The following is a 27,290-nucleotide window of genomic DNA, read 5'->3' on the forward strand; positions in this document are numbered from 1 at the left end:
ATGTATCACAAGGCAAACACTTAAATCAGGTGCAATTTTACTCTAAAAAGGTAAGATTTGCTAAATTCATTTCCTCCAAGAGGCTCGAGTTTGAAAAATGTATATTTTTGCAAGATGTAGTTGTTGTTGTTTTTTTTTTTTTTTAAAAAGTGTAAGCTGTGCACAATGTAAGAAATACTTTCTCCACAATCTTGGCTTGAATGTTGTACCACAGTGGTGTGCACCATCATGGATGGCTGGGTCTCAGACACATTAACACTGTCTGGCATTGACTTACACCCATGAGACCTTCCCCCCACTGCAACATGCACGAGCGCATGCCTGGGCATCACCCTTCTGCTCTAATACACTCTCACCCCCTTGGGATGGCTCCTTTTTGGAGGGTGACTGCGGTTTGTTTGGATGCGCGCTCCTCCTACCTTGTGTAGGATCGTGATTCTCCCAAAACTGTCTGAGGAGTTCCTCCAGGCTGATGTCTTGAGGGGAGAAGACCACCCTCACCACCTCAGTGTGGGCCGTCAGACCTGAGGGGGAATCACAGATTGACATCGCTCAAAACCAATGCCATCCACCTCATACCCTTTATTTACAAATACTGAACATTTTTAATATTAAAAACAAAAGGAAATTCCAGGTTTAAAATTGCAGACGAGAGAATCAGAGTCCATGCACCACAGGTAGAAAACATTCAGGCTGATTCTCCTATGAGCTGTTATTTCTCATGGCACCAGAGGAGAAAGAGAGAAACAGAGGGTTGTATGGAGAGAGAGAAAATGAAGGCAAAGAAAGCGATGAAGCTTATGGTGGAGGTTGCCAAAAGCTCACAGATACTCATTCCTGTTTGCAGCTGCCAGGATACTGAAGCCTCAGCGAAATGCCTGCAGGCACTCTCTAACTGAAGGCTGCTTTAGGTCTCATATGTTCTGCATGTGCATCTGTGCACGTTTATAACAGAAAAGGTGTTTTACATTTTTTAACATAGACATATTTTATTAGTAAATGAGGCATCATCTAAAATCCTGCAGCACTGTAGAGGTAATATAAATTTAGACCTATGTACAGGGACACAATGTAGGTTACAGGAGATGACTGAGTTCATATACAAAACAAAATTTTGTGAAATATGATTTGCATATGATCATCTTAGAAAGAAAAAAATCCTAAACAGTTGCCTGCCAACCAATAATAGAAATATCTATTGGAAGCATTTACATATGTTTTATACTGAAATGACAGTTAATGAGTATTTATGCTTATAAACTGTCAGCAACAAACTGTATGGGCTAGTAGCAGCTGCAGAGACTTTAGCCATAAAAAAGCAACAATTTCATTTGGAACAAACAAGATCTTCTCAGGAAAAGGTGACCATGTGCCACGACTCTCAAAGCTTGTTCCACATGTAGAGGGTAAAAAGGCTGGGAAAGATCAGGACCAGTAAAGCTGCCAGAGCTTTAAAGTTCTGCTGAAGGACCAGTCACCCGTCAGCTAAAGAATCAACAAGCCAGCCTGTTTAACTCCTCTGCCACTGAAAACAAGCAATGCAACTCTGGACACCAATTAAAACGAGTAAAATTAAGAGTAGAGCTTTTACATTTGTTCAAAGATGTACTGATAAAGTGTCATGTTCACACATCCTGAAGTACACTGGCTCCTAATATTGTTTTTTTGTATTTTTGTATCAGGTTTTTGTAATGTAAACAAAAAACATGTAAAAAGTCATATGTGACAATAATCCTTTACAACTGAAATGCAAAACAAACAAATCGTTTAAAAAAGGAAAAATAAATTGGAAAATAATAATGCAATAATGTGTTTGTACAGTGTGCACACCCTTACATTATTTTTAAAACACTTTTTGTGTTGTACGCATTTATATAATTATTTTTCCTCCCCCTCAAAAAGTTAATTATTTCTTTACAATAAAACATGTCATTGATTGCATCCCACAAAATAAAATGTGAACTAAGTTTTTTGCTTGAAGTCATGAATTATATTAGTATTTTAATCAACCATCCTTGGAAAGATATTTTTTACAGCTGGCATAATAACCTGAACTTGACTGCATTGTATTTTAGCAAGAACTGAATTAGAATATATTTAATTAAAAGGAATGTGTTTAATTTAATGTGAATGTGACTATATAATTGAATTGATTTTACTAAATTGGATCTTTTCCTTCTTTTTAAGTGCCTTGAGATAACACCTGTTGGGAATTGTCACTGTATAGAGTAAAATTGAAATATATGTATAATGTAGCAAGTATATTTCAATGTAGCATAGCAAAAATTAATAAAATAAAAATGCTATTTATGCATTCACAAATAAAAAAGCCAAAGTATTAATAACACCAGAGACTGAGCTGGAAATGAGCTAAAACAAATCCCAGTTAATTCAGACAGCAATCTCCAACAAAAACATTCTGCTTCATATTTTAGGCAACATCTTATAATAGAGATGGTAACTTTACCTTACCTTATGCTGTTCTAAACAGCGGGCCTTCAAATATATCTTAATTTATTACTTTGGTAATCATTGAAGATGTAACTTCGTTCATGAAACCTTTTTCTCCATAACTAAATGAGGATTCGTGTTTTTTTCAAACTGTAAATGTAAGAGATTTAGGTCCTGACCTGCGCGGCATCAACCATGTTTTGTGTCTCTTCTGAATGATTTGCAGAAAAAGAAATGCCAGAAGGGCCTTTGAGCTCATTGCAGAGTACAGAACAGTTTCAATAGACGGCAGGAAGTCGTATTATTGGTTCAATCATTTTACCCAGGTTCTTCGTAAATACCATTTTTCCATCCACAGCTTTGCATTCTGCGTTGCAATTGTCTGGCGCATTAGACTGTGCTTGTGCTATAAATGAGGTAAATTATGCTGATTGATAATAAGATGCTCCTCCTTCTACAACGGGAATTTCTGACTGCTCTCCATCCTCCCCTGTTTCTGTCAGTCAGGCCATCCACCTGTCTGCCTCTTCTTTCCCGTTTCGTCTGACAGTTCCATCAGCCCTCTCAGTCAGTCTGTCCTGCCACGGCGGCGCTGACAGCTCCTCGGCCATGTGCCGTCGCAGTGTTCTGCTCCGTCATGGCCACTGGAGCGACGCCTGCACTCTCTGAGTCGATGGACAGGACCACTGCTTTTTTTCTCACGCTTTTTTTTAATCCTCCCTTAAAAAGTTTATTCCGCTTGAGCACTTATTCTCGTCGTTTTACTCATCCTTCTCCATTTTCCTCCACAGATGACCATCGTGCTTCTAAGAAGCTGAGAGAAGCAGCAACAGGGGAGGCTGCTGGTATAAACCGTGTGACAGAGCATCCTGTCGGTGCTCTTCATGCCCCTGTGTCTGCACCTCGACTCAAAGCTGCCCCCCTCCTCATAAAGTCCCAAACGAACAGCTGATCATCTTCATTTTCAATATGCATCACCTTCCTACGAATCCATTTGACTGCTACAATAACATAACGGGAATTTTCTTAACATTACAATCAACAAGAACAGAATCTGTTTCTGCAAATCACATTCTGTGGGAAAGAAGCCCATGTATGGCGCCTTCGACGCAGAAACCTCTGTTACTAAAAAAACACCGCAATACAGCATAGCAGAGAGCAAAATCCTCACAAGTAGGTCATGTGGGGGTGGGGATGTTGGGGGGGTGCAGCCCATCTGGAGCAGTGCATTCTGAGTAGTTGACTGCGGATGTAGGGAAGAACCAAGACGAGAGAGCTTTATTTAAAACAATCTTCCTCTGCATCCGCTTCCTTTTTTCTTTAAATTCTCTTTAACCTTGACACTTGCAGCGTCAAACATTCTGCCAACCTGTTTCACTTCCTCGCAGGAAGGTAGAAGGATCTGTTAGCGGGAATCAGAGAGTGGGAGGTGTAAATACCAGTAAAAAATGTGCAATACCTGTGCAGACTTCATTGTAGGTCGGGTTGGGTGTGAAGCCCCCGGCAAAGCCCACCTGGGTGGAGAAGACTCCTGGAAGCCGCCAGAACAGCTTCTCAGCTCCCCAGAAACAGCCCATTCCTGCACACACACACACACACACACGCCCACACACACACACACCAAGGCACAGTTAGGCCTTTTTGCACTGCGTCACACAGAGATTTCATGAATGCAGTGAAGTTTCAGGCTTTATAAACGGATGACTGTGCCACCTCACCAAACATGATCGGTTTCCATGCCTCCTGGAAAAGGCTCCACAGTGGGATTCCCGTTAACGGCATGCTTGTCTGTGAGGTAAAACAGTGGAAAATGTGTTATGGGATCATAACAGTAAAATGAAACAGTGTGACTATCAGTGTGTTAAAGAGCCTGAAAGCAGCGTCGAGTCGGCCTCAGCTGGCTCTCATTTAACAACATCCTGACGGATCAGAGCTACGAGGAGATATTTAAGAGATTACACAGCTTTGATTGTCCCTCTGATTCTCCCTGCTGTTCTCTCTTTATACAACTACACACATTTAAGGTATTATTGTTCAGCTTTTATTACTCAGATGTCTCAAATGTCCAGTCAAAGTTCAGACAACAAGGTGTCCCCATTGTGTCACCTGATCTGCAGATGTAACTGTAACAAAAGGTGGTTGTGCAACATGTTGACTCAGGAGGATAAAGTACAAATGCACACCACACTTTTCAGGATTTTATTCGGGATTTCATTTCATTTCACAATAATCCCACAAAAATGAGTTCAAGTTTATTGTTGTTCAAAATGTGGTAAAGTTCGATTAATATATTTGAAAGGCACCAGGATTTACATTATATCGACACACGTGATCAATATCAACAGGTAATAGGTCTAATAGAATATTCAATATTCAGTATAGAAAATATTCACTGAACTCTGACCCAGAACTACACAGCATTCTGAAGGATGTAGGTTGCTGAAAGCCTTTCCTGCAGGGGTTGTAGCATCCAAGGCAAGGTTGGTAGCATCAACTAACTCACTCACCCTCTGGTTACCTAGCAACAACTTGTTGAGCAACTTGCACAGCAGCAGTTTACGCTTTTGCCACTGTGCCTCATAAATGCTTAATAATGTTGAGTGTAAACTGTGGATAAAAGAGCAAAGGTCACTGCCATAAGTTTTATACTAATTCAAATATTTAAAACAAAAAAACTCATCAATAATTATCAATATCAACTGATACGTTCTTCAGCTATATGGAGTAGTCCTATCTCAACCGCTTCTTGATCACAGTGAAAATATTGAACTATAAATAGAGTGTAGAAACAGTGCAGCCTGAATTTAGAGAAATAAACGAGAGGTGTGTGTGCGTGTCTGTGTGTGTAGCCCTCAGATATGTCAGGAGGATTAAGGTTTAAGAAGACTGAGGTGACTTAGCGTGCAAATCTCCACTCAGCAAGGCTGGTTTGTATTGCAACCACTAATAGTCGTCTCCAGATAAACAGGCCACAGCGTACACTAAGAGCTTAGCTATATATCGGTAATGGATGCTTACTCCAAGTTCCATGAGGTGATCGCTTATTGTCCGATTAAGTTACGTTATGTGTGACACTGACCTGAATACTAATAATCACTAATCTGATACAGACAGAATAGTTCATTTCCTAGATAGGCCTGGGATGATCCTTAGCTGTGACAAAAGGCCAAAGACCATTAGCTACCTGCAGTTGCTTCAGACTTAAAGGAGATTACGATAAAGACAGACCACACTGAAGCACTGACAAGAAAATGTTTTCCCATGCTGGGACTCTAAAGATAAGGGCTTTTGAAGAAAAAACGCTTGAACAGATAATACAAGTCTTGTTGTATTGGGGCATTTTTTGATATTTCACAAAATCGTTTGGTTTTCTGTGCAGTAACAGATTGCAGACACATGAAGGACTAAAATGTCACGGAGGCCTGGATGCCCCCAGGCAGCCGCATCGTGGACTCCTATTGAGCGGCAATTCTGTGTTTTTATTTTTTTATTTTTAGCAGGAGGTTGTTTGGCGCTGCCAGGTCACGCTCACAAGCACAGTCGGCTGCAGAATCAAAGCACATCCATGTGACGGACATGCTAAATCTTCTCTGTCTCATTGGACGACTTCAGACGGTGGAAGAACAGAAGAAATGGTCTTCTAACATTTTCTCCGTCTCCTAGATATCACCCCCTGGAGTTGCCAAATGACTTCGAGAGGTAAAATGAGAGAGTGAGAGGGAGTTAAGTGTGAGATAAAGGAGTAGGAGGAAAGGAAAGAATGGTCGCAGGAGGAGATATCTGCCTGCCAAAACGATAAAAAGAAGTAAATCGCCAGTTAGAAGCAACATATTAAAGTTCCGGTGAGGAAGCGAAAGACTCCCCTGGCTTTCAGACAACCAAACCTTCAGACACCTTATAAAGAGACGAAGCACTTCATGTAAGTGAGAACCCCGAGAAAACAAACACAAACGAGAAAATATACAATAAAGAAAAGGCAAGTTAGCTAAGAACCTGTTGACATGATATCCGCAGTGTTTCAGCTGCTCTCCATCTTTACTTCACACTCACTTCCTAATACCACTTTGCTCTGACAGTCACTTGCATGCTGACTTGCATGCAATCTGCAGCACAACTGTTGGTGCATCAACCGCTGTTGTTTTTTTTTTTTTTCCTGTGGAGGAGCTGGCAGAGGATCCACTTGGTGCCAGGCTAGCACTTTTCATTGTGCCCAGTCAAACACACCCTCCTTCTCACACCCCACTCTGCAAGAATTACCCCATCTTACACACACGCATCGAGAAAGAACCCGGCTGAATACCCTCACTACGCTGCCTTACTATGCCAGCAAAAGAAAGAAAAGAAGACGATAAAAAACAAGCGGGGAGGGGGATTGCCTGGGTTTACAAAAGAAGTTAACAGGCTGAAAATGTGGAAAGGACTCATGAAAAGGTTTTTTTCCTGTTTTGGACTGGGATCCAGGCTTAAGTTCTTTAGCACACCTTTGTTTTTGCAGATATCTGGAAAGTGCAGATCACAGTGTACGCCATGTAAGGAATGAAGCAAAATCCTTTGGTCACCTTTTGTTGCTTTAAGCCTAGCTGCTGTAGGCGGCTGGATCAGAACCAAAACATTGGACCGGACGCCCTACCATTCTGCTTGAATCAAGGTGACTACTGTTCAGGGGCACAACAATCTGGTGCTCAGCGGAAAACAAACACCCAGTTTGAAGTCTTGTGGTGAATTTTTTTTTAGCCTTTGATACTTTCCGATTCAACCTATGGTTCTGTGTTTCTCACCCGCACAACTGAAGTCCAAGCGCTGCTGCCTCCTCACATAGAGACAGGGGAGAGGTACCATCCCAGCATGCCAAACTGGTGACGTTGGGTTGATTTCCAGACCGCTCGGCTTGTTTCCTTCCAAAAATCCTCTCTTTCTCTTTCCCTTCCCTCCCTCTTGCCATTCCTCTTTCTAGTTGCGCACAGGTTGGCAAGGAGTCAGGCACGAGTCGTCGGAGGAGGCTGATGCTTTATACTGGTGCCAACTACCCTCTGCTGGATGGGAGGAAGGGAAGGGACGAGAAAAGAGTGGGGAAAGGGGGGCGGAAAGACGGGGGGAGACTGAAATCTGTTTTTACACAACACAAAGAGGTAAATTAAGGAACTAATGAGAGCGGCCTTCAACAACCCAGAGAACTTTGTGAAACACTTAAACATACACGCTCTGGCCACTTTATTAGGTACACCTTGCTTGTATCTGACTGAGCCCTCTTTTGCCTAAATTATTAGTGGCAAAGAGATTTTGATTCATATTGACATGATAGCAGCATCGTACAGATTTCCATGATGCAAATCGGCCGATCCTCCACATCCAAGGAATGATCTTTTTGCAGTTTTTTTTTTTTTACATGTCCTGTTCAGCAGTGTAGCAACCAGAAATGACTTAGTACTAAGTGAGAAACCCAACAGATTTATTTCACATGTGAAGCATTACAGATTTCGCTACATTTATTAGGTCTTTCTACCTGACATATTTTCTACTAATATTGATCATGTGACAATTGATATTGATATCGTTATTGTATTATAACCCAGCCCTAATATATTATATTATTAGAAATTGATTTGGGTTCATTTCAAATCCAATGGACACAAATACGGAAAAGAAGGGGAAAGAGGTTAGGTAAAACATAAATAGAAAATCAGGAAATAAAAATAGAGGAGAGGTAGAAGTAAGTCTGTCGCAATAAGCAGTTAATAAATTTATCACATTATAAATTGAAACTGAGGTCAATAATTTCTACCCTGATGGTTAATATGTTAGGGCAATTTCATTTACAGAGACATAATCAGTTTTAATTATTGTTTATGTTGTGTGTGGTTTTTATTCCCTATTTTTTCTTTCTTTTTTTGTTGTTGTGTGTTTTATTTTGGATATTTAAAATATTTTCTAGTTCCAGTTTTAAGTGTTTAAAAAAAATCTAGTTTATTTTTCTGGGAGACGAGCAAACTTGCATTATTATGCTATTATCAATAAATTACTTGAAAATGGTCTCAAAACAATAATATCATTTATTGCAATAACTACTGGGACAACTTATTGTGCGGTAAAATCTATTATGACAAGCCTAGGGAGACAAATTGAGAGAAGACAAGAAAATATACTAGGAATCTGTGTAAACACCTGCAGAAATAGAGAAAAACAAGAACCAAGAAACCACAGCGACAAACAACAACATGCATATATAAAACAGCAATGTCACTGAAAAGCCCACAATAGTAACTAAAAGTAGGCCTGTCGCGATAAACGATAAATCGATTAATCGTACGATAAATTAAAACTATCGACGTCATTTCAATTATCGGCATTATCGTCTCTTCGGCCTTTTTCTCTTTCTGTTAATGACACCGAATGAAAAAAGGCTCAACTCCGGTGCTCTCCACTGACTCCTCCCTTCCTCATTTCCTTAGTGTAAAGCCCAGCGCACACTACACGATTTTAGAGCTGTCAGCCGATTGTCGGCCCATTTTTAAAACCTGACAGATCACACATTAGCCGACAGAAATCCTAGGTATAACGGTTCGATCGGGTTCGTTCCTGCCGTGTGGTGTCCAACAATGGGCACAAAATAATGGCTGCAAGTTCAGTGAACTAATTTTAAAACCAGGCATTAATCAATGCTTTACTACAATCTACCTGCAATGCATGTGGCTAGTGTCAGAGTAAAGTCCTGACTGAATGAAAATCATTAGAACATATTTACGTCACGTTAACGAAGAACAGCTGAAAAGTTACCGGGTTTATCAACTGCGGTAGCAATTTCGCTCCAACTCCTCCTCTTGTCATTTCTATATTCTTTGCATGTTGAATAAACATTAATGTTGTTTCCACGTCGGCTGGACTTCGGGTTGCGCTGTGTCAGCTGTTTGGGATTCCCCGACGTAATTTCCCCTCAGAAAACACGAGGAGAATCCGCGCTTTCTGATTGGCTGCCTGTCACTTTCAACAGGCTGCGTTAAGATCCCAGTCTGGGAAAAACCCCTGATTTAGATCGGAGCGGCAACGAGGATCTACCGTAACACACCACACAATCTTAGAAAGACCAACGTTTTAAGATTGTTGTAAGGGGAAAAATAGGAGCAAAAAATCATGTAGTGTGAACTATTGCATCAAGTAGTCGATGTGCCCATCTTCTCTATTTAAATCTAATTATTACTGAAGGGCAACATAGTATACACACTTCATAATCTGCAGTCTTTAGGTTGAATGCAGTATTTATTTCCACTTTGGCTTTATGTTTAGTTTTTATCAAGTACATTTTTTGTTAATGGAGACTGAGAATCCATTTTGTTTTTGGTTGTTTTGTTTATCAGTTGCAGTGTTAAATATTCTTTTGAAAATAAAGTGTATTTATCTTTGGTAGGAAATCACATGCATTATTACGTCATTTCCATTAAATCAGTGTAAAAAGGTCTTCAGACAATATTATCGTTTATCGCAATAATTTTTTGAGACAATTAATCGCTCAGCAAAATTTGCTATCGTGACAGGCCTAACTAAAAGATGTATTTAGTGCCAACCACAGGGCAATGTATCACAGTGTATCACTTGTATTCATAAGGTTTATAAGGAAGCAGTGTGACATTGGATGTCTGTCATTGGATGTCTGTGACTCCGATGAGATCGGAGTCACAGACATCCAAAGATGGGAGCCCCAAGAACACCACTGCAGGTATCTAGCTGAATTACCATTAGTACACAATGTGCTCTGTCTGCCAAATAATGGTCCAACCAGTGAACAGTTTCTGTGGACAGATCTGGTAAATTATGCATTTGCAATGAGTGGTCCTATAAGCCGTAGAGAGGTCAACAGAGAGGGCAGCTCAGTGTGTGTTAATATAATGGATAAAATTATTAATATCTTTAGGAGCTTCTGTTACTGCTCTATGTTTCCTTTTTCTAAACCCAGACTGGAAGTCATATACAACCTGGTTGTTAATTAAAAGCCCCATTAATTGATCACTAACAAGGAAATTGAGAAGTTTGGCCTGGACAAGTAGCTTGGCGATGAGCCTATAGTTATTTAGAACAGAAAGGAGATTTCCAAGAATCAATGTGTGTTTGGAGGGATTGTCCAGTTGGAATTCCCAGTGGCTTGACTGGTTTGACGCTTGGAGCCACCAAGACTCAAGTGACTAAAACCTGAACAGGAAATAACTAGAACAGCAGTGTCTCTGTCCAAATCAAAGCCAGCTTTTAACATCAACACGGACTGAAAAGTACCAGCTCCAAAATCAGATTCACATTCATTCAGATTCAGATTTATTTGTGTCCCAAATGGGCAACTGATGTTACAGCAAGTATAGAAACTAAAAGACAAAGTATCAAAGAATCAACACAATTAAGTTCAACTTTTGACTTCAAGATAAGACAAAGAAGAGAAAGTGTTCCTGAAGGAGTCATGGTGAGGCCTTTAACCTAAAAACATTGTACCAACTTCCAAGCATGGGGTTGACCACATAATGTAAAGACATATTTCACATAACAGATTGCAGAAAGTGAATGGAATAAGATGGATGAACTTCTGACCAGAGCTGTAAATTGAAGTCCCAACTATAGGTCACAAAGCGTATTCTCCATTTCTGTGTATAGAGTTAGAATTTTTTGCTCTCTGTCATCTATTGTTAAATCTATGTGATGTTTTTACTCACCTATATTTTTGATTGAATGAGGTTTTCCAATATCAATATCAGTACAAAAAGGAAAAGACTAACTTACATTTTAGGAAACCCTCCTTTTTTATTTGGCTCACATTTGCCTATCTTGTAAACTTGCATCACCACTTTGTCATTCCTCACAAACTGAATAAAAAACAGAAAGGGCATCTAGAGAGAGCTGTGAAACAATACTGGCAATATATCATTGCCATGAATCTGTATATAACAGTTACAGCGAAACACATAGCAGAAATTGATTTCAGTCAGCTTGCCTCCCCCACCCCATCCTGTTTAGAAGAAATATTGGCAGTCTATCCTGCCCTGACTCAAAATAATAGCTACTGTGCCCCTACCATGTAGCAATCTGTCATTGGATAATTCTTGCCAAGGTCACAGACTACATCACACAGACCACAGTGAGGCAGGGAATGCAGGGCAACAGGAAACAGAACCAGGGACAAGGAGTAACTTTATCAGGGTGCAAGGGCAAAAGGTTAATCTGAAAACGAGTCCTGTTCGATGCAGAGAGGAATTAAATGGTGTCCGCTCTCAGGTCCACAGGGCTGGGACTGAACTGGGCACATGTGAAGACACTCCTTAAATCATTACTGCTTGGAGGACCACAGAGATACTACACACACACACACACACACGCACACACACACTGGAGACAAAAAACCCATCCTCATCTAAACTGCCACCCCCATGGTGAAAGGGGAGGAACAGATTTCTGCCATGCCGTGTCTCCGAGCTGCTTCGACAGACGGAGAGGCAACTTACGACGGGGTGGAGCCTTCATGCGCATAATGCCCAGATGGGCCCCTGGATGCTGTAGTACCTCTTCCTCCTATGCACTCACGCCTGGCTCCCACAATGCACTTAGCGGACGCAAGTGTCTGAACGGGTGACAAATGCAAGCAGCCGACTCAGATTGCATAATGTTTCTCATAACCGGCCATCCTGTTTCATAAGAGAAACCCAAGCAGGTGAATGAAAGTGTCACAGTGCGATGAGCCAAGTAATAAAACTGTTGACAGCAACTACTAACAGCAAACAACCCAGTAGGCTCTTACAACCACTAAAAAAGAGTTTATCAGTGTCCAAAGATTAGATCTCAAAAAGTTACAATGGTTCAAAAGACTTTACAATACATGTTGGTTGCCAAGGTTAACTTTGGACAAGAATTTTAGAAGTTACCGTTGATTGAAAGATGTGTGAATCAACATCACCCAATTTAATTTCAGGACACACTTTACAGCTACTCATATTCTAAGATAGATATTCAACAGAAGTATCACAAAGCATACCTTTCCACATTTGGTCAGGTGACAACCAAACTTTTTGACAACCTGATCACTGACTTATCACACAGAACACCTGAATTATACTGAGGTTAAATTACCCATAAGTAAATTGGATGTTATTTTATTTAGGCTTATCAGAATAAAGAGGCCAGAATACTGATGAATGCCACACTTCTTAGACTTTCATTTGTAAAACATGTTAAAAACATGTACTATTTTCACATCACAATCATGCACCAGTTTGTGTTTTAAACTCACCTGCACAAAACTAAAAAAGTCTTATTTGTGATTGCTTGCATCCAAACTGTTTTATATCTACACAGAGAGGTAGCAGTAAGTGTAACAAAGTTTAATCTTCTGTTAATATGTAATCACATCCTTGTTATTCAACTGCAATGCTGGGTTTATTGTTGAAGAGATCTGATACTGACTATACTGTCAGTGTTGTTCAGTGAAGCATTCGATTTAAAGAACTTTAAACTGAAATATGCTGTTTTTTCAAGTTCATCAGCAGAGGGTGAAAGCTGATCAAATCAATGTAGCTTCAGTTCACTTTTTGTTTCCAGAATACACGTTTTTTTATATATTCATGAACACAGGTACTTTTTTAATAATAGAACATTAAAAACAGCAATTTTAACTAGAAAACTAACGGTATTCACTGAACTTGAAATTAGCGATCCTCAGTTATGATTTGTCTTTAACTGATTCATTTGGATCATTACTCTGGATGTTTCTTTAACCTTTATGAAAAGAATAACCATGAAATTTGGCTGAATCTGTTCGTACAGAGTACAACTAAATGTTTTTCTGTGTTTTTATGATGATCATATTCCACTGAATTGGACAGTCATCAGGAGTCTGACCTCGATTGTTTTGAGGAACTGTTGTCTAATACATTTTAGGAAATATTATTTTCAGCTGCTTCCACCTTTGGATATCTTGTTTTGATGGGATGTTTTAGAAATGTTGAGGTTTTTTAATGTTTTGAACCTTTGAGCCACTATATCAGGGCAGGCTAACCCATAAAAACTGACATTTCACAACTTTTCTAAATAAGAAAACTACTGCATTTCTAGCTTCCCCTGACAAGCAATATACACCACCATTCAGGCATAACATTATGACCACTGATATGAAAACCTCTACATGCCATCTGCTAATGGGTGGGATATACTAGAAGTGACAATTGTCCTGAAAGTTTAGTGTGTTAGAAGAGATTGTTTGAGTTTAGCAAGGACCAAATTGTGATGACTAGACACTTGGATCAAAGCATCTTAAAACCTTTGACCAATGAAGCAATGGAAGAAGGTGGCTTGGTTCTTTTACGTGAAGTAGATTGTTGGGCGTGCATGAATTGTTTACCTGGGAAACACATGGCAGCTGGACATCTTTTGGGAGGATGGCTTGACTTCCTCCCAGTGTTCAAAAGTATATATGTTAGGTTAATATGACACTCAAAATTTACCTTATTGTGCTTTTACTGTTGTTTGTCCTGTTTGTCTGTGTTTTTCTATGATGGACTGGAAATCTGTACAGGCTGGATAGGACCCGGCGCTTCAAGACCCTGCATGGATGGATGTAGCTCCTTTCAGCAGGATAATGCACTATGCCACAAAGCCAAAAATGCCTTAGAGGAGTTTTGAAGAGTTGCATTTGCCTCCAAATTCCCCAGATCTAAATCTAATTGACCATCTGCCTGTAGGCCTGCGTAACACACTAGTGCAGTAGGCGGTCATAATGTTATGCCTGAGCTGCGTATTCTATTTAGGATTTTGTATTTGGAGAATGTTGGTTAACCTAATTTATATCCAGTGAGTTGGTTATTAAAGTCGTTTCAGTTCATGATGTCATGCCCATCTGTTGCTGCAAATGAATAAGCTGAGCTTTCCATTGTTATTTAGGTATGCATAAAAATATTATAAAGTTCTGAATGAAAAAAAATATATAAAGTTGTTATCTTGCATTATTTTGAACCTCGGTTCTTCTACAGTCAATGTGTGTGTGGGTCTTTTTTTTTTCTACGTTACATAACAAAGCTTTATAGTTTCAGCAGACGAGGCTCCAGAAGAAAATCCAACTCCGCAATTTTGATAAACTTTTATAAACTTACGTTACTCTGCAATTTACCTGCTACGACCATTCTCTCCTCCCTTCCCTTCAGAGCCCGCTCTCTGCTCGGCAGCTCGGTCTTATCTGTCATTCTGTCAGCGGCGAGCAGCGACACGTACACCAGCAGCAGCCCTGCGCACTTTCTGAGTGTTTGTGGAAACCAGCCCGAGTACGGCGGAGCCTGCCGGGAAGGTTTCATAACGGCCTCCATCACGGACTTACGTTAAACGGCGAGGACGGGAGGGAGCGATACCGGAAAGGGAGAAAAAAAAAAAAAAAACGGCCATCATGTATGAATATTCATGGCACGTGGGCCACGTCGTGCGATGCATATTAACTAGTCAAGGGGTTAATATGACTTTGGCACAAAAGCCTGCAGAGCACCGTGTGCGGGAACGAAATTAAATTTAAATAAATATCCACCACATTCAGCATGCAAATGAGCACTCACCAATTATCTGCTCCCGTTTTGTGGGAGGTGCGTTTGGTGGAGCAGGTTAAAGTATAGATGTATAAAATACCAGTCTTAATGGTCTGTGCAAGTTTTGGTAATTGGATGTTTTCATTAGAAACCAGCAGAAGTGGTTAGAGTAGCCAAAATCTGTCCCCAAGTAAAAGTAGCACTACTTGAACACAATTTTACTCAACAAAAAAGTGAAGCAGAAACTATAAAAAGTAAATATGTACCTATTTGATCATGTAAGGAGTAAATAATATCTGATTTAATATTTTAAAATGATGTCATTAGGCAGACAAAAATAGAAAATTATGCAAATTCTGGTGTTTCATAGAGTAAAAAATAAACACAAATACATAACAGTTAAAATATAAACTTACTGAGAGGAAACATTTCCAAATCAAATTTGTTCAACAGAAAGCTGGATAACAATCATTTCAGAAGCTAATGAAAGTGGTATATCTACATTGTATACTATCAATCAATCAATCAATCAATCAATCAAGTTTATTTGTATAGCACATTTTATCAACATGGCCGTTCAAAGTGCTTTACGCTGTGAAAACATAAAACACTCATCAATAAACACATGATACAGTCAACAATTGTGAAAACCAATAACATACATTACGTTTTGTGAAGTGAATTTGTTAAAATCATCAACATATCAAATATGTTGGTCAGTGTTTCATTTATTATTGTTCAAAAGCAACTCTAAGCAGGTGGGTTCAATTTAAAAGGACTCAGTGTTTCAGCTGTTTCACAGTTTTTGGAAAGTTTATTGTGGTGCATAGAAGCTGAATGTTGCTTCTCCATGTTTGATTCTGGAAGCAGACCAGATCCAGAAGTCCTGAGAGGTCTGGAAGGTTGATCTTCCCAGAGCAGATCTTTAGTATATTTTGGATCTGAGCCGTTCAGTGATTTATAAACTAACAGAAGTATTTTAAAGTCTATTCTCTGAGCTTTCACATTATATATATATATATGTATCATAAGTGGGTAAATAAAACAGAATATCAAAGAATGACATTTTCTATCAAAGTCTTTTAAAGGTTCAGCTCTCCACTACTTTCAACTTGAACTTCAGGAAGATATAGCGATGGGACGGTAATGATGATAAATGTTTGTCAGTGGGAGCATAAAGTATTATTCCTTGTTCTCTGATCCAGTCAATGAGAACAACAACAAAAAAGAAGTACTCAGGGCATTGTTCCCATATTCTGCAAGCCAAAATAACATCACAGCCTCCTCTACAACCCTTCCCTCCTCCCTGTCTTCCTTTTTCCCTCTCTCTTATCTGCCAGAGAAATGAAGCTCAGTCACCTGTGGAAGAGCTGAATGCTGAACGGGGGGACTTTGCAATGCAAATGCCAGGTAATTACCCGAAAGCTAGGAGAGTGGAAGCACACAGATGAAAACAGAGCAGCCAGAATAAGAGCGGAAGGCAGAAGGAGAGATGAACCAAGTGCTAGGTTCACATGCCTGTTGATGCCGGATGATTGGGGTGTAACTGTGAGTTTGGAGAGGCGGTGTGGGAAGAGAAGAAAGGATGAGGTACAGAGGACCAAAGGGATGTGAAGACACTACATAAATACAGTAGACACACTGTGTTCATTTTCTCCCCATTCTTCTCTGCTTCTAAAAATGCGCTTTCTACTTTAAAAAAATCAATCAATATCATTTCTGTAACCTCTGCAGAGTTGTGATTTTAGAAGGATCTACTTTAATGTGAAGGAATTTCTGCGATCAAATAGATGTAGAAGGAGTGGATATGTGTGTGCTTGAGTGCTTTTGTGCACATAGGCAATTTGCCCATGAGTGTACGTACATGCTTTCTTACAAGCACTTGTGCATACATGCATGCATGGAGTGGTTGCATGCATATATTTGACTGCATAGCTGGTGTGTAGTAGCGGAAGATTTAGCGAGCACGCCAGCTTGCAGCTGTTTGATTGTCAGAGAGTGAATGAGGAGAGATGTGCAGATGCGATTATCAAAGAGATTATGAAATGACCTGGAATTAAACACTGCAGCAGACTTTACCAGGGTATCACTCCATGTTAAGCCCCGGGTTTGATGGGAGACACTTGGTTAGCCAGGTCACATACCTGCTATATGCGGTGTAAGTCGACATGCTTTTTGTAATTCACTTCATGAAGACATAAAGCCCTGCTTAGACAGACTTTTTATATGTCTCAAAATACAGTTTCTGTCAAATGTTTGCATTCACTCATCACTGGCATCAATTTAATTCATTTGGGGCTTTTAATGATTTATTTGAACTTTTGCTTTTCCAGGTTGGAATGATTTTTAAAATCAAAAACTATAATAAATATTAAAAACAAGAAATTGTTGGACAGGTCTAAGTTTAACATACATTTTTTCCCCATGCATAATGTGTCAAATGATAAATATAGGCTCAAATATTTACATTCACACAGTGAATGTTTTTTTAATACCTTGTAGCAAGAGAAGAAAATCCACACACTTTTTCGAACAGTCAACACATTTCTGGCATCATTCTGGATGGATTTTGATTACTCTTGTTTTGGCAGAGCTCCATTAAATTGGTGATTTCCTAAGAGGGACCCTTCTTTTAAGACTACTCAATAAGCTTTCAACAGGCTTGGACCTATGGACCTATTGGATCACCATCTGGATCCAAATTTCAAACATCTTCTCCAAGTTTGAATCAAATTTGGACAAACCTAAATGTTTCTGGAGAAAGGTTTTATGATCAAAATGAGACAAATATTGACTTGTTTGGCCAAAATGTCAAGAAGTAAGTTTATAGGAGTCAAGAGAAGACTTTCAAAACTGAGAACACAGCAGGGCCATGCAGAGACCTTTGGAGGGGCTCAAATTTAAAAAAGGGCACATTGAACAAAAACACCATACAGTACAACAACATAGCAACAACCCATATTAATCAAGAATTTAATTGGATCCTACTAGATCACTGCCATCATGTGGGGACAATGCAAAGTAAATGTAGTATATTTTCCCCAACAGGTATAAAGTTGCTGTTTCTGCTGCTGACAGTCCTGGAGGTCTGAGCTGATCTGAGACTGTAACTGTTGAACAGAAGGAGAGGAGAGAAGGTCTCTGGTTATGAAGTTATTTGCTGCCATTTTACTAATTAAGCCCTAATAATATTTATTTAACCTCTAGAGCAACTTGACTCAAAGGGGTTAACTCTATATTATTGTGTGATGTTAGCACCTCTGAGATCTAGAATATGAAGACTGGGACATCAAGGCAGAGAAAACTCAGTAGCTGCTGGTAGGGGCCCTCCAGATATTCAGGGGCCCCTAAATGGTTTAACTGTAACACAGACAATAGATTTAAACCTGTAGCATCATTTATAGAGAATGACAATCTTATTAAATTTTATTTAATGCATTCAGCTGAGAAAAAAAAATTGTACATTTAGGAAGTTTACTTTGTAAAAGTTTAAAGAATCATCTTGATAGTTTGATTGTTGTGTTACCATGGCAACAATATGGCGTAATCTTTGTGTTTGAGTTGGGTTTATTCACAAATACATCACAGCAAATAACCAATAATCAGTGATTGATTTTAAACTCCACTAATAAACCTGGTCTCCCTCTCACAGATTCACCTTATTGATATTGAAACATGTTAGTGATGCTGAGGTTCTCAGTAGGACGGGTTTCGGGGGTCGGGGGGTTTGTCTAAGGTCCCCATATAACCTTGGGCCGGCCCTGCATGAACAGCCGCTGCGATGCGCATCTCTGGAATCCACCTGGAATCTTCCTGAAATCTACCTGGAATCTACCTGGAATCCCTCGGTAGCCCCTATGTCAGTCTGCCGATGCTTTGGGGACATTTTGATTCATTTAATTGAGGCCCAGTTTGGCTTTATGCTGCGGTTCTAATTATTGCTACAGTATTTTCTCTGATGTTTATTTTGTGAACCCTAAATGCTCTGGGCTGAAACTTCCTTTACCACTTGAAGTTCTGCAATCATTTCTATTTACAGCCGCAAACCTCCAAGCCCAGATTCTGTCAGCTTTAACCTGCCTGGTAGTAAGGTTAAGGAGAAGCAGAGCGAACAGTCAGCAGGTGGTACCAGGTGGTACCAGGTGGTACCGGGGCTTTGAGCTGGGTTGCGACTCGAGGTGACAGTCGCAGTACCGTGTCTTATATCAGGATGTCTGATATAAAGACAGACACTCTTTATATCTGTCGGAGGGACCGACTCAAGCTGCCTGTAGCAAACCGGGCTTTTAGCAGAATGATTCAGTTAACGTCAGAAGTTTTCTCTGCAGCTGAAACATTTCTGTGTTTAGTGGCGAGGCGGGTTTTTCCCGCTATTGCAAGGACGATTATGAAAATATAAATAGAAACAGTTTTTCTAACGTCAACATCAGACCTACGTTTTTATTCACAAACCAGTGTATGAAAAAATATTCTTGCCCATAATTTGATAGTTAGAGGACACAGATCCGCCCTCCTCCTCACCATGGACCCGGAGTCTGAACAACATGGAGGCTCTGAGAGTCATTATTAGACTGAGGGCAGCCAGACTAGTTTATTTTGCTAAATTATTATATTTAGCTAAATATTATTGCTGAAGGGCACAAGCAAGCCTTCTGACATACAAATAAAAAAATTTAAAATAAAAATATATAAATTTTGAAAAGAAAAAACTCAAATAGGGCAATAGGGGCATCAAGGATAAAAGGGGCAGGGGCTCCAGCCCCCTACGCCTTCCCCCTCTGCACGTGCCTGGAACACAGTATCAATTGTCACATGGTGGAGGTAGCATCATGCTGTGGGTTTGTTTGGCTGTTACAAGTTTAGAAAGAAAGAAGACTACCTGCAACTTTTTTTAACTCCATCTAGAGCAAATCTAGAGTTGGATGTTGTGAACTTGGATCACTTGGGTGTTTGAATGGAACATTAATCCAAAGCTAATGCTACAGACAGCTTAATTTGAATTTAAGATGATTTTTCTCCATTACCAGTGATGTTTAAATTCAACTTGATGTTATTTCAGGTGAGTAAATAAGTTAGATCCAGAAACTTGCATACAATGGCAAAGTTTAGATCTGGCCCACCTTTGTTTTTACAATGCAGAAGTTTGACCCTATGAATTTATGAAAATCAACAGTAGATTCAGACTTGTGAACACAATTCTTGCTTAAAATCATCACTGAAATTGGAGTTTGAATATCCATCCTAAACCCCATTCATTAAAAGTTGAAATTAACATGACATTTCTGCAGTTAAAGAGTGGATGCAAGCTTCTGACCAGAACTGCACTTATATTAGCAATTGACCAGAAGAAGAGGTCGTCAACCTGGAAACTGCTTTGCTTGTTTAGTGTAATTGTGGCTTTTTAAAAGTCTCACTTTGACTAATTAGAATAATAAATCATACCGCCTCTGTGTTTTTAAAGGAATCATTTCGTCTCGCCAAAGCAGGTGGGATTGTGGGCTGGTGAGAAAAAAACAAAGGCTTTGATTGCTCTGCTGAAGCTGCTACAGGCAGTTAGGGGCAATGTGGTTCTCTGGCAGTATTCACAGACCAGAGTGGGAAAAGCAAACTTGACAAATTTTCATTCATATGCCTGCCTGTGCTTGAGTTCGCTTGACATAAATCAGCAGGCTTATTGGAGAATGGGAAGAGATGGAGACTGGTCTGAATGACTTGGAAGGGTGAGGGTGGTTTGGACAATGGTGCATTTCCAAGAATTTGCAGAAAATTCTTGGAAATGCAAGCATGCTTGCATTTTGGCTATAGTAGAATCTCATTTTTCTCTCACTCAACACAATGTAACAAAGTGAAAATCATGATGCAGCAAACAGTGACATGTTAAGTTGATTTACTTTCAACATTTCTTTTATAGATTCAAGGGAAGATTTTTTTCCTGTGCTCATAAAATCTGAATAAATTTAGAATTTGTACAAAGACAAGTTTAGCTCAATACAAATGGTAATTTAAGAAAGCATATATTCCCCTTGAGATTTTCTGTTTTAATGAAAATCGTACCTCATTTTTTTGCACATGTACTTGATACACATAGGATGGATCAAATGCAGACCTACAAAGACAAGGTCAGTCCTCTCAAACTGAAATACTGAGTAAGAAAATGAGCTGCAGAAACCCACAGCTCTGTAGGAAGAATCTACATTGTGAACATAAGGTGTCTACAAATATACATAAGTTGCTAGTTGCGATAAAGCCATAAATGGGAGAGAGAAATAACTTGGAAGGAGGTGACTTTAATAAAAGCCAGATTCGTGGAGTGCATAAATAAGTTTTCTTGTCACGCATCCTCGTTCCTGAACTGTGGATTTCTGCAGCTCCTCCAGAGTTACCATTGCTACCTTATGTCTTTTTCTCTGATTAGTGCTCTCCTGTCTGGTTGTCGGCTTTGGTGGACATCCATGCCTTGGTAGATTTACAGTTGATGGATTTAGCAGAGCTCTGACAGACATTACTTTAAATTTCTTCACAGTTTTCTTCCTGACATTTTTACTGTTCTTAATCTTCAGGAATATGGATTTCTTTTGGTTGACTTCTTCAACAGCCTGCCTGCAATCTAAATCAGTCTAACACTGAAAATCTATCAAGGCGTCTATTTTAAAGAAGAGAAGTGGACAAAAATAGTGCAGAAAGATGCACCCAACCCACCAAACCAACTCAGAAACACAATTGTCCACTAGTGCTTAATTTTGGACTGCAGGAACTTGACACATCAGGAAAAAACCACCCAACCCTGCATGGGCGTGGGGTGTTCTTACTACTGGGATTCAAACCATTTTCCTTCTGTCCTGTTAGCTCCCTGCTCTAATCTCTGAACCATCAAACTGGTCATGTTCAACCATCAATCAGACATGTTCATATTTTGAAACTAGAGGAGACACAAATGGGAGACTTTGTTGGATAATTGAAATCCTTTCTAATATAAATGTTTCCCAGAGCTTGTCCCGTTGTTCCACTGATTAACTATTTGATCATTATAAGACTTAAATGAAGCAAAAATAATAATAAAAAAAAACACAGTAACATTATTACTGCCTCTGAAATATTCTTAAATATAAAACGACTTTGAACTTAAGTGAAGTGTATTACTGTCACTTCTGAAATGTTTCCACTCTAAAGAAGAAAGCTGTCACAACCTCTTGTGTTTGAAAGTGATTACATACGGCATGCTCTCATATTTCTGTGTGCATTCCTCTCATTTGACACTAACTGAGCCTATGCAGTGTATCCTTAGGTTTCCTATGCTTCTGAGGACAGGTTTCCAATTAGTTCTTCACTTTAGACTCATGTAGCAGTAGCGTTTTAAACTTAGTTTTGCATTTGTTATCCCAGCAGTTCAAATAATTAATTCCATTTATGAAGTGACTCTTAAATTATTGTCAATATTTACAGTTTAACTCAAATTTGGAGTGCTCTCAAAACTTAATACCACAAGGATCATCAAGATCTGCAGTTTAGTAATTTTGGTATATTGTTCTTATGTTCTAGACTTCAGAAACAAAATTTTACATATTTTTTAAAGATGGCCAAAAATATGAAGTAAGACATTCAGATCATATTTGGGTCTTGGTGTTGGAGACCCTGATCAAATTCAACTTCTGATATCTGTTGACTGTTTTTTCAGCAGCTCCCAGCAGGCCTAGCAATATGCCTCTGGCAGAGCCAACTTTTAAGAATGTAGCACATTATTTTGTTGATCTGACAAATCTGGGAATTACTAGTTTTTCACTCAGTAATGTTCCAAGTGAAACAGATTGCTGCTATATCTCTGTGTCATGTGATCTGTTAAGATATCCCTGGACAGCTAAATGTGTGTAGAGAGAGAGAGTGGTGGGAAAAGAGCAAATGAAAATCATTAAAATATATGACTTTCAAAGCTAAGCTTAAATTTATGAGGACAGAACCATTTTTTGTGTCAGTTCTGTTGACACAAAATTAACTGTGTTAATCTTGTGTCACCAAAATTAACACAGTATGATATAATATGATATAAGGTGAATCAACAGGTCATACTGCAACTGAGCAGAAACTAATGTTAGCATTTTTAGCTATTGTTTTTCTAGAAAATATATTTTTCCACAGTAAGACTTTTGTAAACATTTAGTTGTCAGAATGCCATGAAGCATTTAGTCATCAAATATATTTGGATGATTCGATCATGACCTTTTTGGAATGTTATCTGCTCATCACTGCTGTTGCAAATAAATGATGAAACTACATTTTAGGTATTACTGTGTGAGAACACAACAGCAGCTTTCTGAACCATGTAACCCATGTTAAAGCAGAACACGAAGAAAACAACAGCTGGGAAAAAATATTGGTTGCTGGTTGGAGAGACTGCAGCGTCCTGAACATCATAGGAGGTATATTCCTGATGAAATGTGACAATGCTATTTTAATGCATTTTAATGCTGCAGAATTTACAAGCTCATAAATAGAAATGATTTTATTAAGTTTACTGGTGCTTTGGTTATTATTTTCTAACTTAACTCTGCTTTAAACCTGCCTGCTATGTTCCTTGGTCTTCATGATGTTTTTGTAACAAACCTCTGAGGCCTTCGGAGAACAGCTTGATTTATTCTCTGAACTACACATTGGCGGACTGTGTTTTCTAATTAGGTTTGATGTGGATTTTAAAGGGGGCTCAAATTTGCATTTCTAAAAAATGTGAACCCATCCATCATTTTCCTCGTTATCTTTATGAGGGTCTATCACATAAAAAGCCTAATTTATTTTTACGAGTTTTTGGTTATGATGTGACAAAATGCGAAAATGTTCAGAGGGTGTGAAGACTTTTACACATTGCTGTATGTGAAACAAGCAGCCAGACAGAGAGCGGGTGGATAAAAGCAGAAAAAAAAAAAAAAAAAAACGACCTGATGGGCGATTTGAGTGAGCTGAGTGCTGCTCCATAATGCCGGTCCACTTCCTCTCCCTCTCGCTCCAGCCTTGCTAAGAGCGGCTGGGCTAAGCTACTCTTGCCCTACATACAGCCTAAACAGCAGATTACCGACTGTCCCTCTAATCCCATGCACCGGGGCATGTGCCACTGTCACCATGTACGAACCACCCAATCACCCTGCCGCCTCTGTCGCAGCCCCCTTGCTGGGCTGATATCCGAACAACCTCCCCCCACTCCAAACCCAGACCACAACAGCTTCTCTCATTCTGGTTTCTGTCTGTTAATTTTTTAAAATTTAATTCAATCTGCAAAAAAGCTTGCTCATAGCAAAAAAATGTCGAAAACCTTACTCTATTTGCTGCTCTTCTTCTTCCCTAGCAACACCCCCTCTGATCCCACATCCTCTTCCAGCTTTAACCTCCTCATGACCACCTGGCATCATGGCACAGCCTCCTCCAGTCCCCCGGCCTTACCTAAACCAGCAGACCTGAGATTAGGGTTAATCTGGACCTTGTGTCATCCTGTATTCATCCACCTCCCCCCAACGCCCCTATTCTTTCCACCCTACCTCCCTTCCTCTGCTTTACCAAAGAGGCTTTGGTTTAAAATCCTTTACTGCAAACCCCCACTCCCTTTGCAGAGTCTTTGCTGCCAACTGCAACTTTTCCTCCCGCACCATGTCCTCAGGCAATCCTTCAGCAGACACTGGGAGAACCTGTCCCCGAGCGATGAGATGCTTGCAAAGGATTTTTTTTTACTGATTGTCTCCTCCGTTAGAATAAATCTGAAATTAGGCAGTCTGCAGAAATTTGCTAAAATAAAACAATAAATCTATTCATTTCTACAAAGTGAAACATAGAAAGTCTGCATCCATGAAGACTTTTTTTATGCTCAAGTTCGGGACGGAATAACTAAACAATTCATCCTTCCGTCTTCGCTCCTGATCAAGGCTTCCCGATGCATTTAGTGATTTCTGTTCTAGCTGGAGGACTGAGTGAAGATGTGAAGGCCTGAGTTGGAGGAAGGAAGGCTTTTATAATAGGTGGAGAAAGAAAAAGCAAAGATGCACAAAGCAAGGAGACAAATAAAGAGCCAAAGTGCTAATGCTCCCTTCTTTTTCTTTTCTTTTTTCTTTGTCTGTGGACGTAAATGGCAAATTCCCCCTCAAGCAAAGTCTCCCATCTTGAGTTGAAAGGCCAAAAAAAGAAAAAATAACACTTAGGCTGACGGATACTGGTAGAAAAGAAGAATTAAAGTTGCAGAAGTGGCGGCAGATGTAGGCCAGTGAGGATGAATAAGGAAACTTAAATGTAAAGGGAAAAATAAAAAGGCCCTTGAGGATAAGAACCTGAATGAAATGATGCTTTCATGATAAAACAGAATGCAGAACGTCGTGGCATGATCAGAAGATGCACATCTTATAATGTTAATATCCAATTCCTTGTGTAGTTCTAGTCAATTTGCTTAGCGGTGTTTAAGTTATTCACATTTTTCACCATGTATTGTTTTTTTTCATTTTAATTAAAGAGTGGATACACCCCTTAAAATATCTCAAATCAGAAGTTCCTCATTCTGTTGCGTTTCTGTGAAAAGAACAAAAATACAGCAACGTTACAATCATTGCATGTTGAGGTGGACCAGTAGTAGTGACTGACGAAAAGCGGGATCACCCGCTGGCGGATGAAAAAAAAAAAAGTCAAAGAAGAGAAAAGCGTTCGAACTGGTTGCTCAAAAAACGTCCTCAGAGAGCAAGAAGGGGAGAGCAAGCAATGTGGTTAATGGACGTAAATTAATTGCTGTCATGTGGATTCTGATCCCAATAAATCAGGGTCAGTGAGGTCTCTGGTGCCATTGCTCCATCACTGGGATTCTGCAGGAAGAAACCTTGATCTCTCACACACACACAGAGACACACACCGACTCACAGCTGTACACATGGAAATATTTGACTTTTTCAGTTTAAAATTAAAATTAAACATGCAGGTAGAAATAAAATTTTCCCCCAAAAAACAAACAAAACCTAAAATAAGAGTGCAAAAATAATATCAAGTTGCTGCGGCACTCCACGACTATATTTTGGATGCAGGATCCTCGCATCAGTGTGGGTTTTTAAAAATTGCACCACAAGTCAAGGCAGGACACTGGATGCCAACTGGTGCAGATATAACTGGGTTATAAATGCATCGTGCCTCAATAAATTAGCAATGCTTATCATTAAAAATTACCAGTGTGCTTTCTGCTTAGCTAGGCTGCAAAATTGATTTACCTTATTTTCTGACCATGGTCATCACAAACACTTCCTCTCTGCTCTGAGAATTACTTCATGTGTTAATCAGAAAATATGTGAACCATGTATTTTAATTATAATTCACACAAGAAAATTCAAAAACAAAACGTGTTAAAAGAGGCCGCAGCACTGCAACAACCCACAGATGAAACTCAGAACAAAAACGCCGTCCACGCTGAAGTTGACATTTTTATATTTAATTTATAACCACTTACAGTAAAGCATGCCTTATTTTGTATACCGTACAATGTGCCCTCTTTGATACCGTATGCCCCAAAGCAAATCACTCATGTTCAAACAATAATATCTGAATGCTAGCGAAATGGTGCAAAATGGGAAGTAGGTCACATAGCAATTTATTTGACAAAAAGGGGATGGGGGGTGGGGAACTGGGACAGGGTGTATGCAGAAGCAGCAGCAGCAGCGAAGGTTTTAGGGACCAGAGAATCAGATTTTAACGGAGAAAGTGATCGATCGAAGAAAAGTTACAAACACTTAACGCTCATTAGATCTGTGTTTGGGCTGGTGTGAAGCTGGAACAATAAGCTCCGCATGAAGTCTTCGCGCACACACAACAAATAAAGCATGCTTACTTATCAGAGGCTTCATTGTCTGTTCTTGTGAAATTGAGACCAATTTCGCAGCGTTGCAACGATACTGCGTATCAGCACAACTGACACAGAGAACAGCAGCAACATTGATCAGCTATCAATGAGCCGCCCAATAATCCCTGACCAATATATAACAAAACACAAGCGGATTTCTAAATATATTTCCAACAAGAAATACATTTTAAAAACCGCTATAAACTACAACAACAAGTATATCATTAAGCATCATATATGTATGATTAAAAAAAAACATTTCACTCCCATGTATTTTTTCGGATAAACTGCACTTTTTATTAAGAAATATTCTTGCACTTGTAATTTATCTAAAAACTGTAAATATTTTTTTTTTAAATAAGAAATAAAAAAACTATAGGAAAAAAATATTCAAATGCAATATGAAAATAAATCACATTTAGAGGCTATTTAGAAATGACACATTTCTATGGATGAGTTAA

At 39.3% G+C, this 27,290-nt stretch overlaps 1 protein-coding gene across 1 annotated transcript in view; it reads right to left on the bottom strand.

The window, feature by feature from the left end:
- LOC116709426 (mitochondrial peptide methionine sulfoxide reductase) overlaps window positions 1-14,826 on the bottom strand; it is a 49,939-nt gene extending 35,113 nt beyond the window's left edge. Inside the window, 4 exon segments of the mRNA XM_075074308.1 lie at window positions 420-524; window positions 3,911-4,030; window positions 4,165-4,239; window positions 14,582-14,826. Coding sequence (XP_074930409.1) covers window positions 420-524; window positions 3,911-4,030; window positions 4,165-4,239; window positions 14,582-14,774 — 493 coding nt within the window. The 5' untranslated portion in view covers window positions 14,775-14,826.
- Window positions 14,827-27,290: the final 12,464 nt, after the last annotated feature.

This window comes from Xiphophorus hellerii, chromosome 19 (assembly GCF_003331165.1).
Source record: "Xiphophorus hellerii strain 12219 chromosome 19, Xiphophorus_hellerii-4.1, whole genome shotgun sequence".
Classification (NCBI taxonomy): domain Eukaryota; kingdom Metazoa; phylum Chordata; class Actinopteri; order Cyprinodontiformes; family Poeciliidae; genus Xiphophorus; species Xiphophorus hellerii.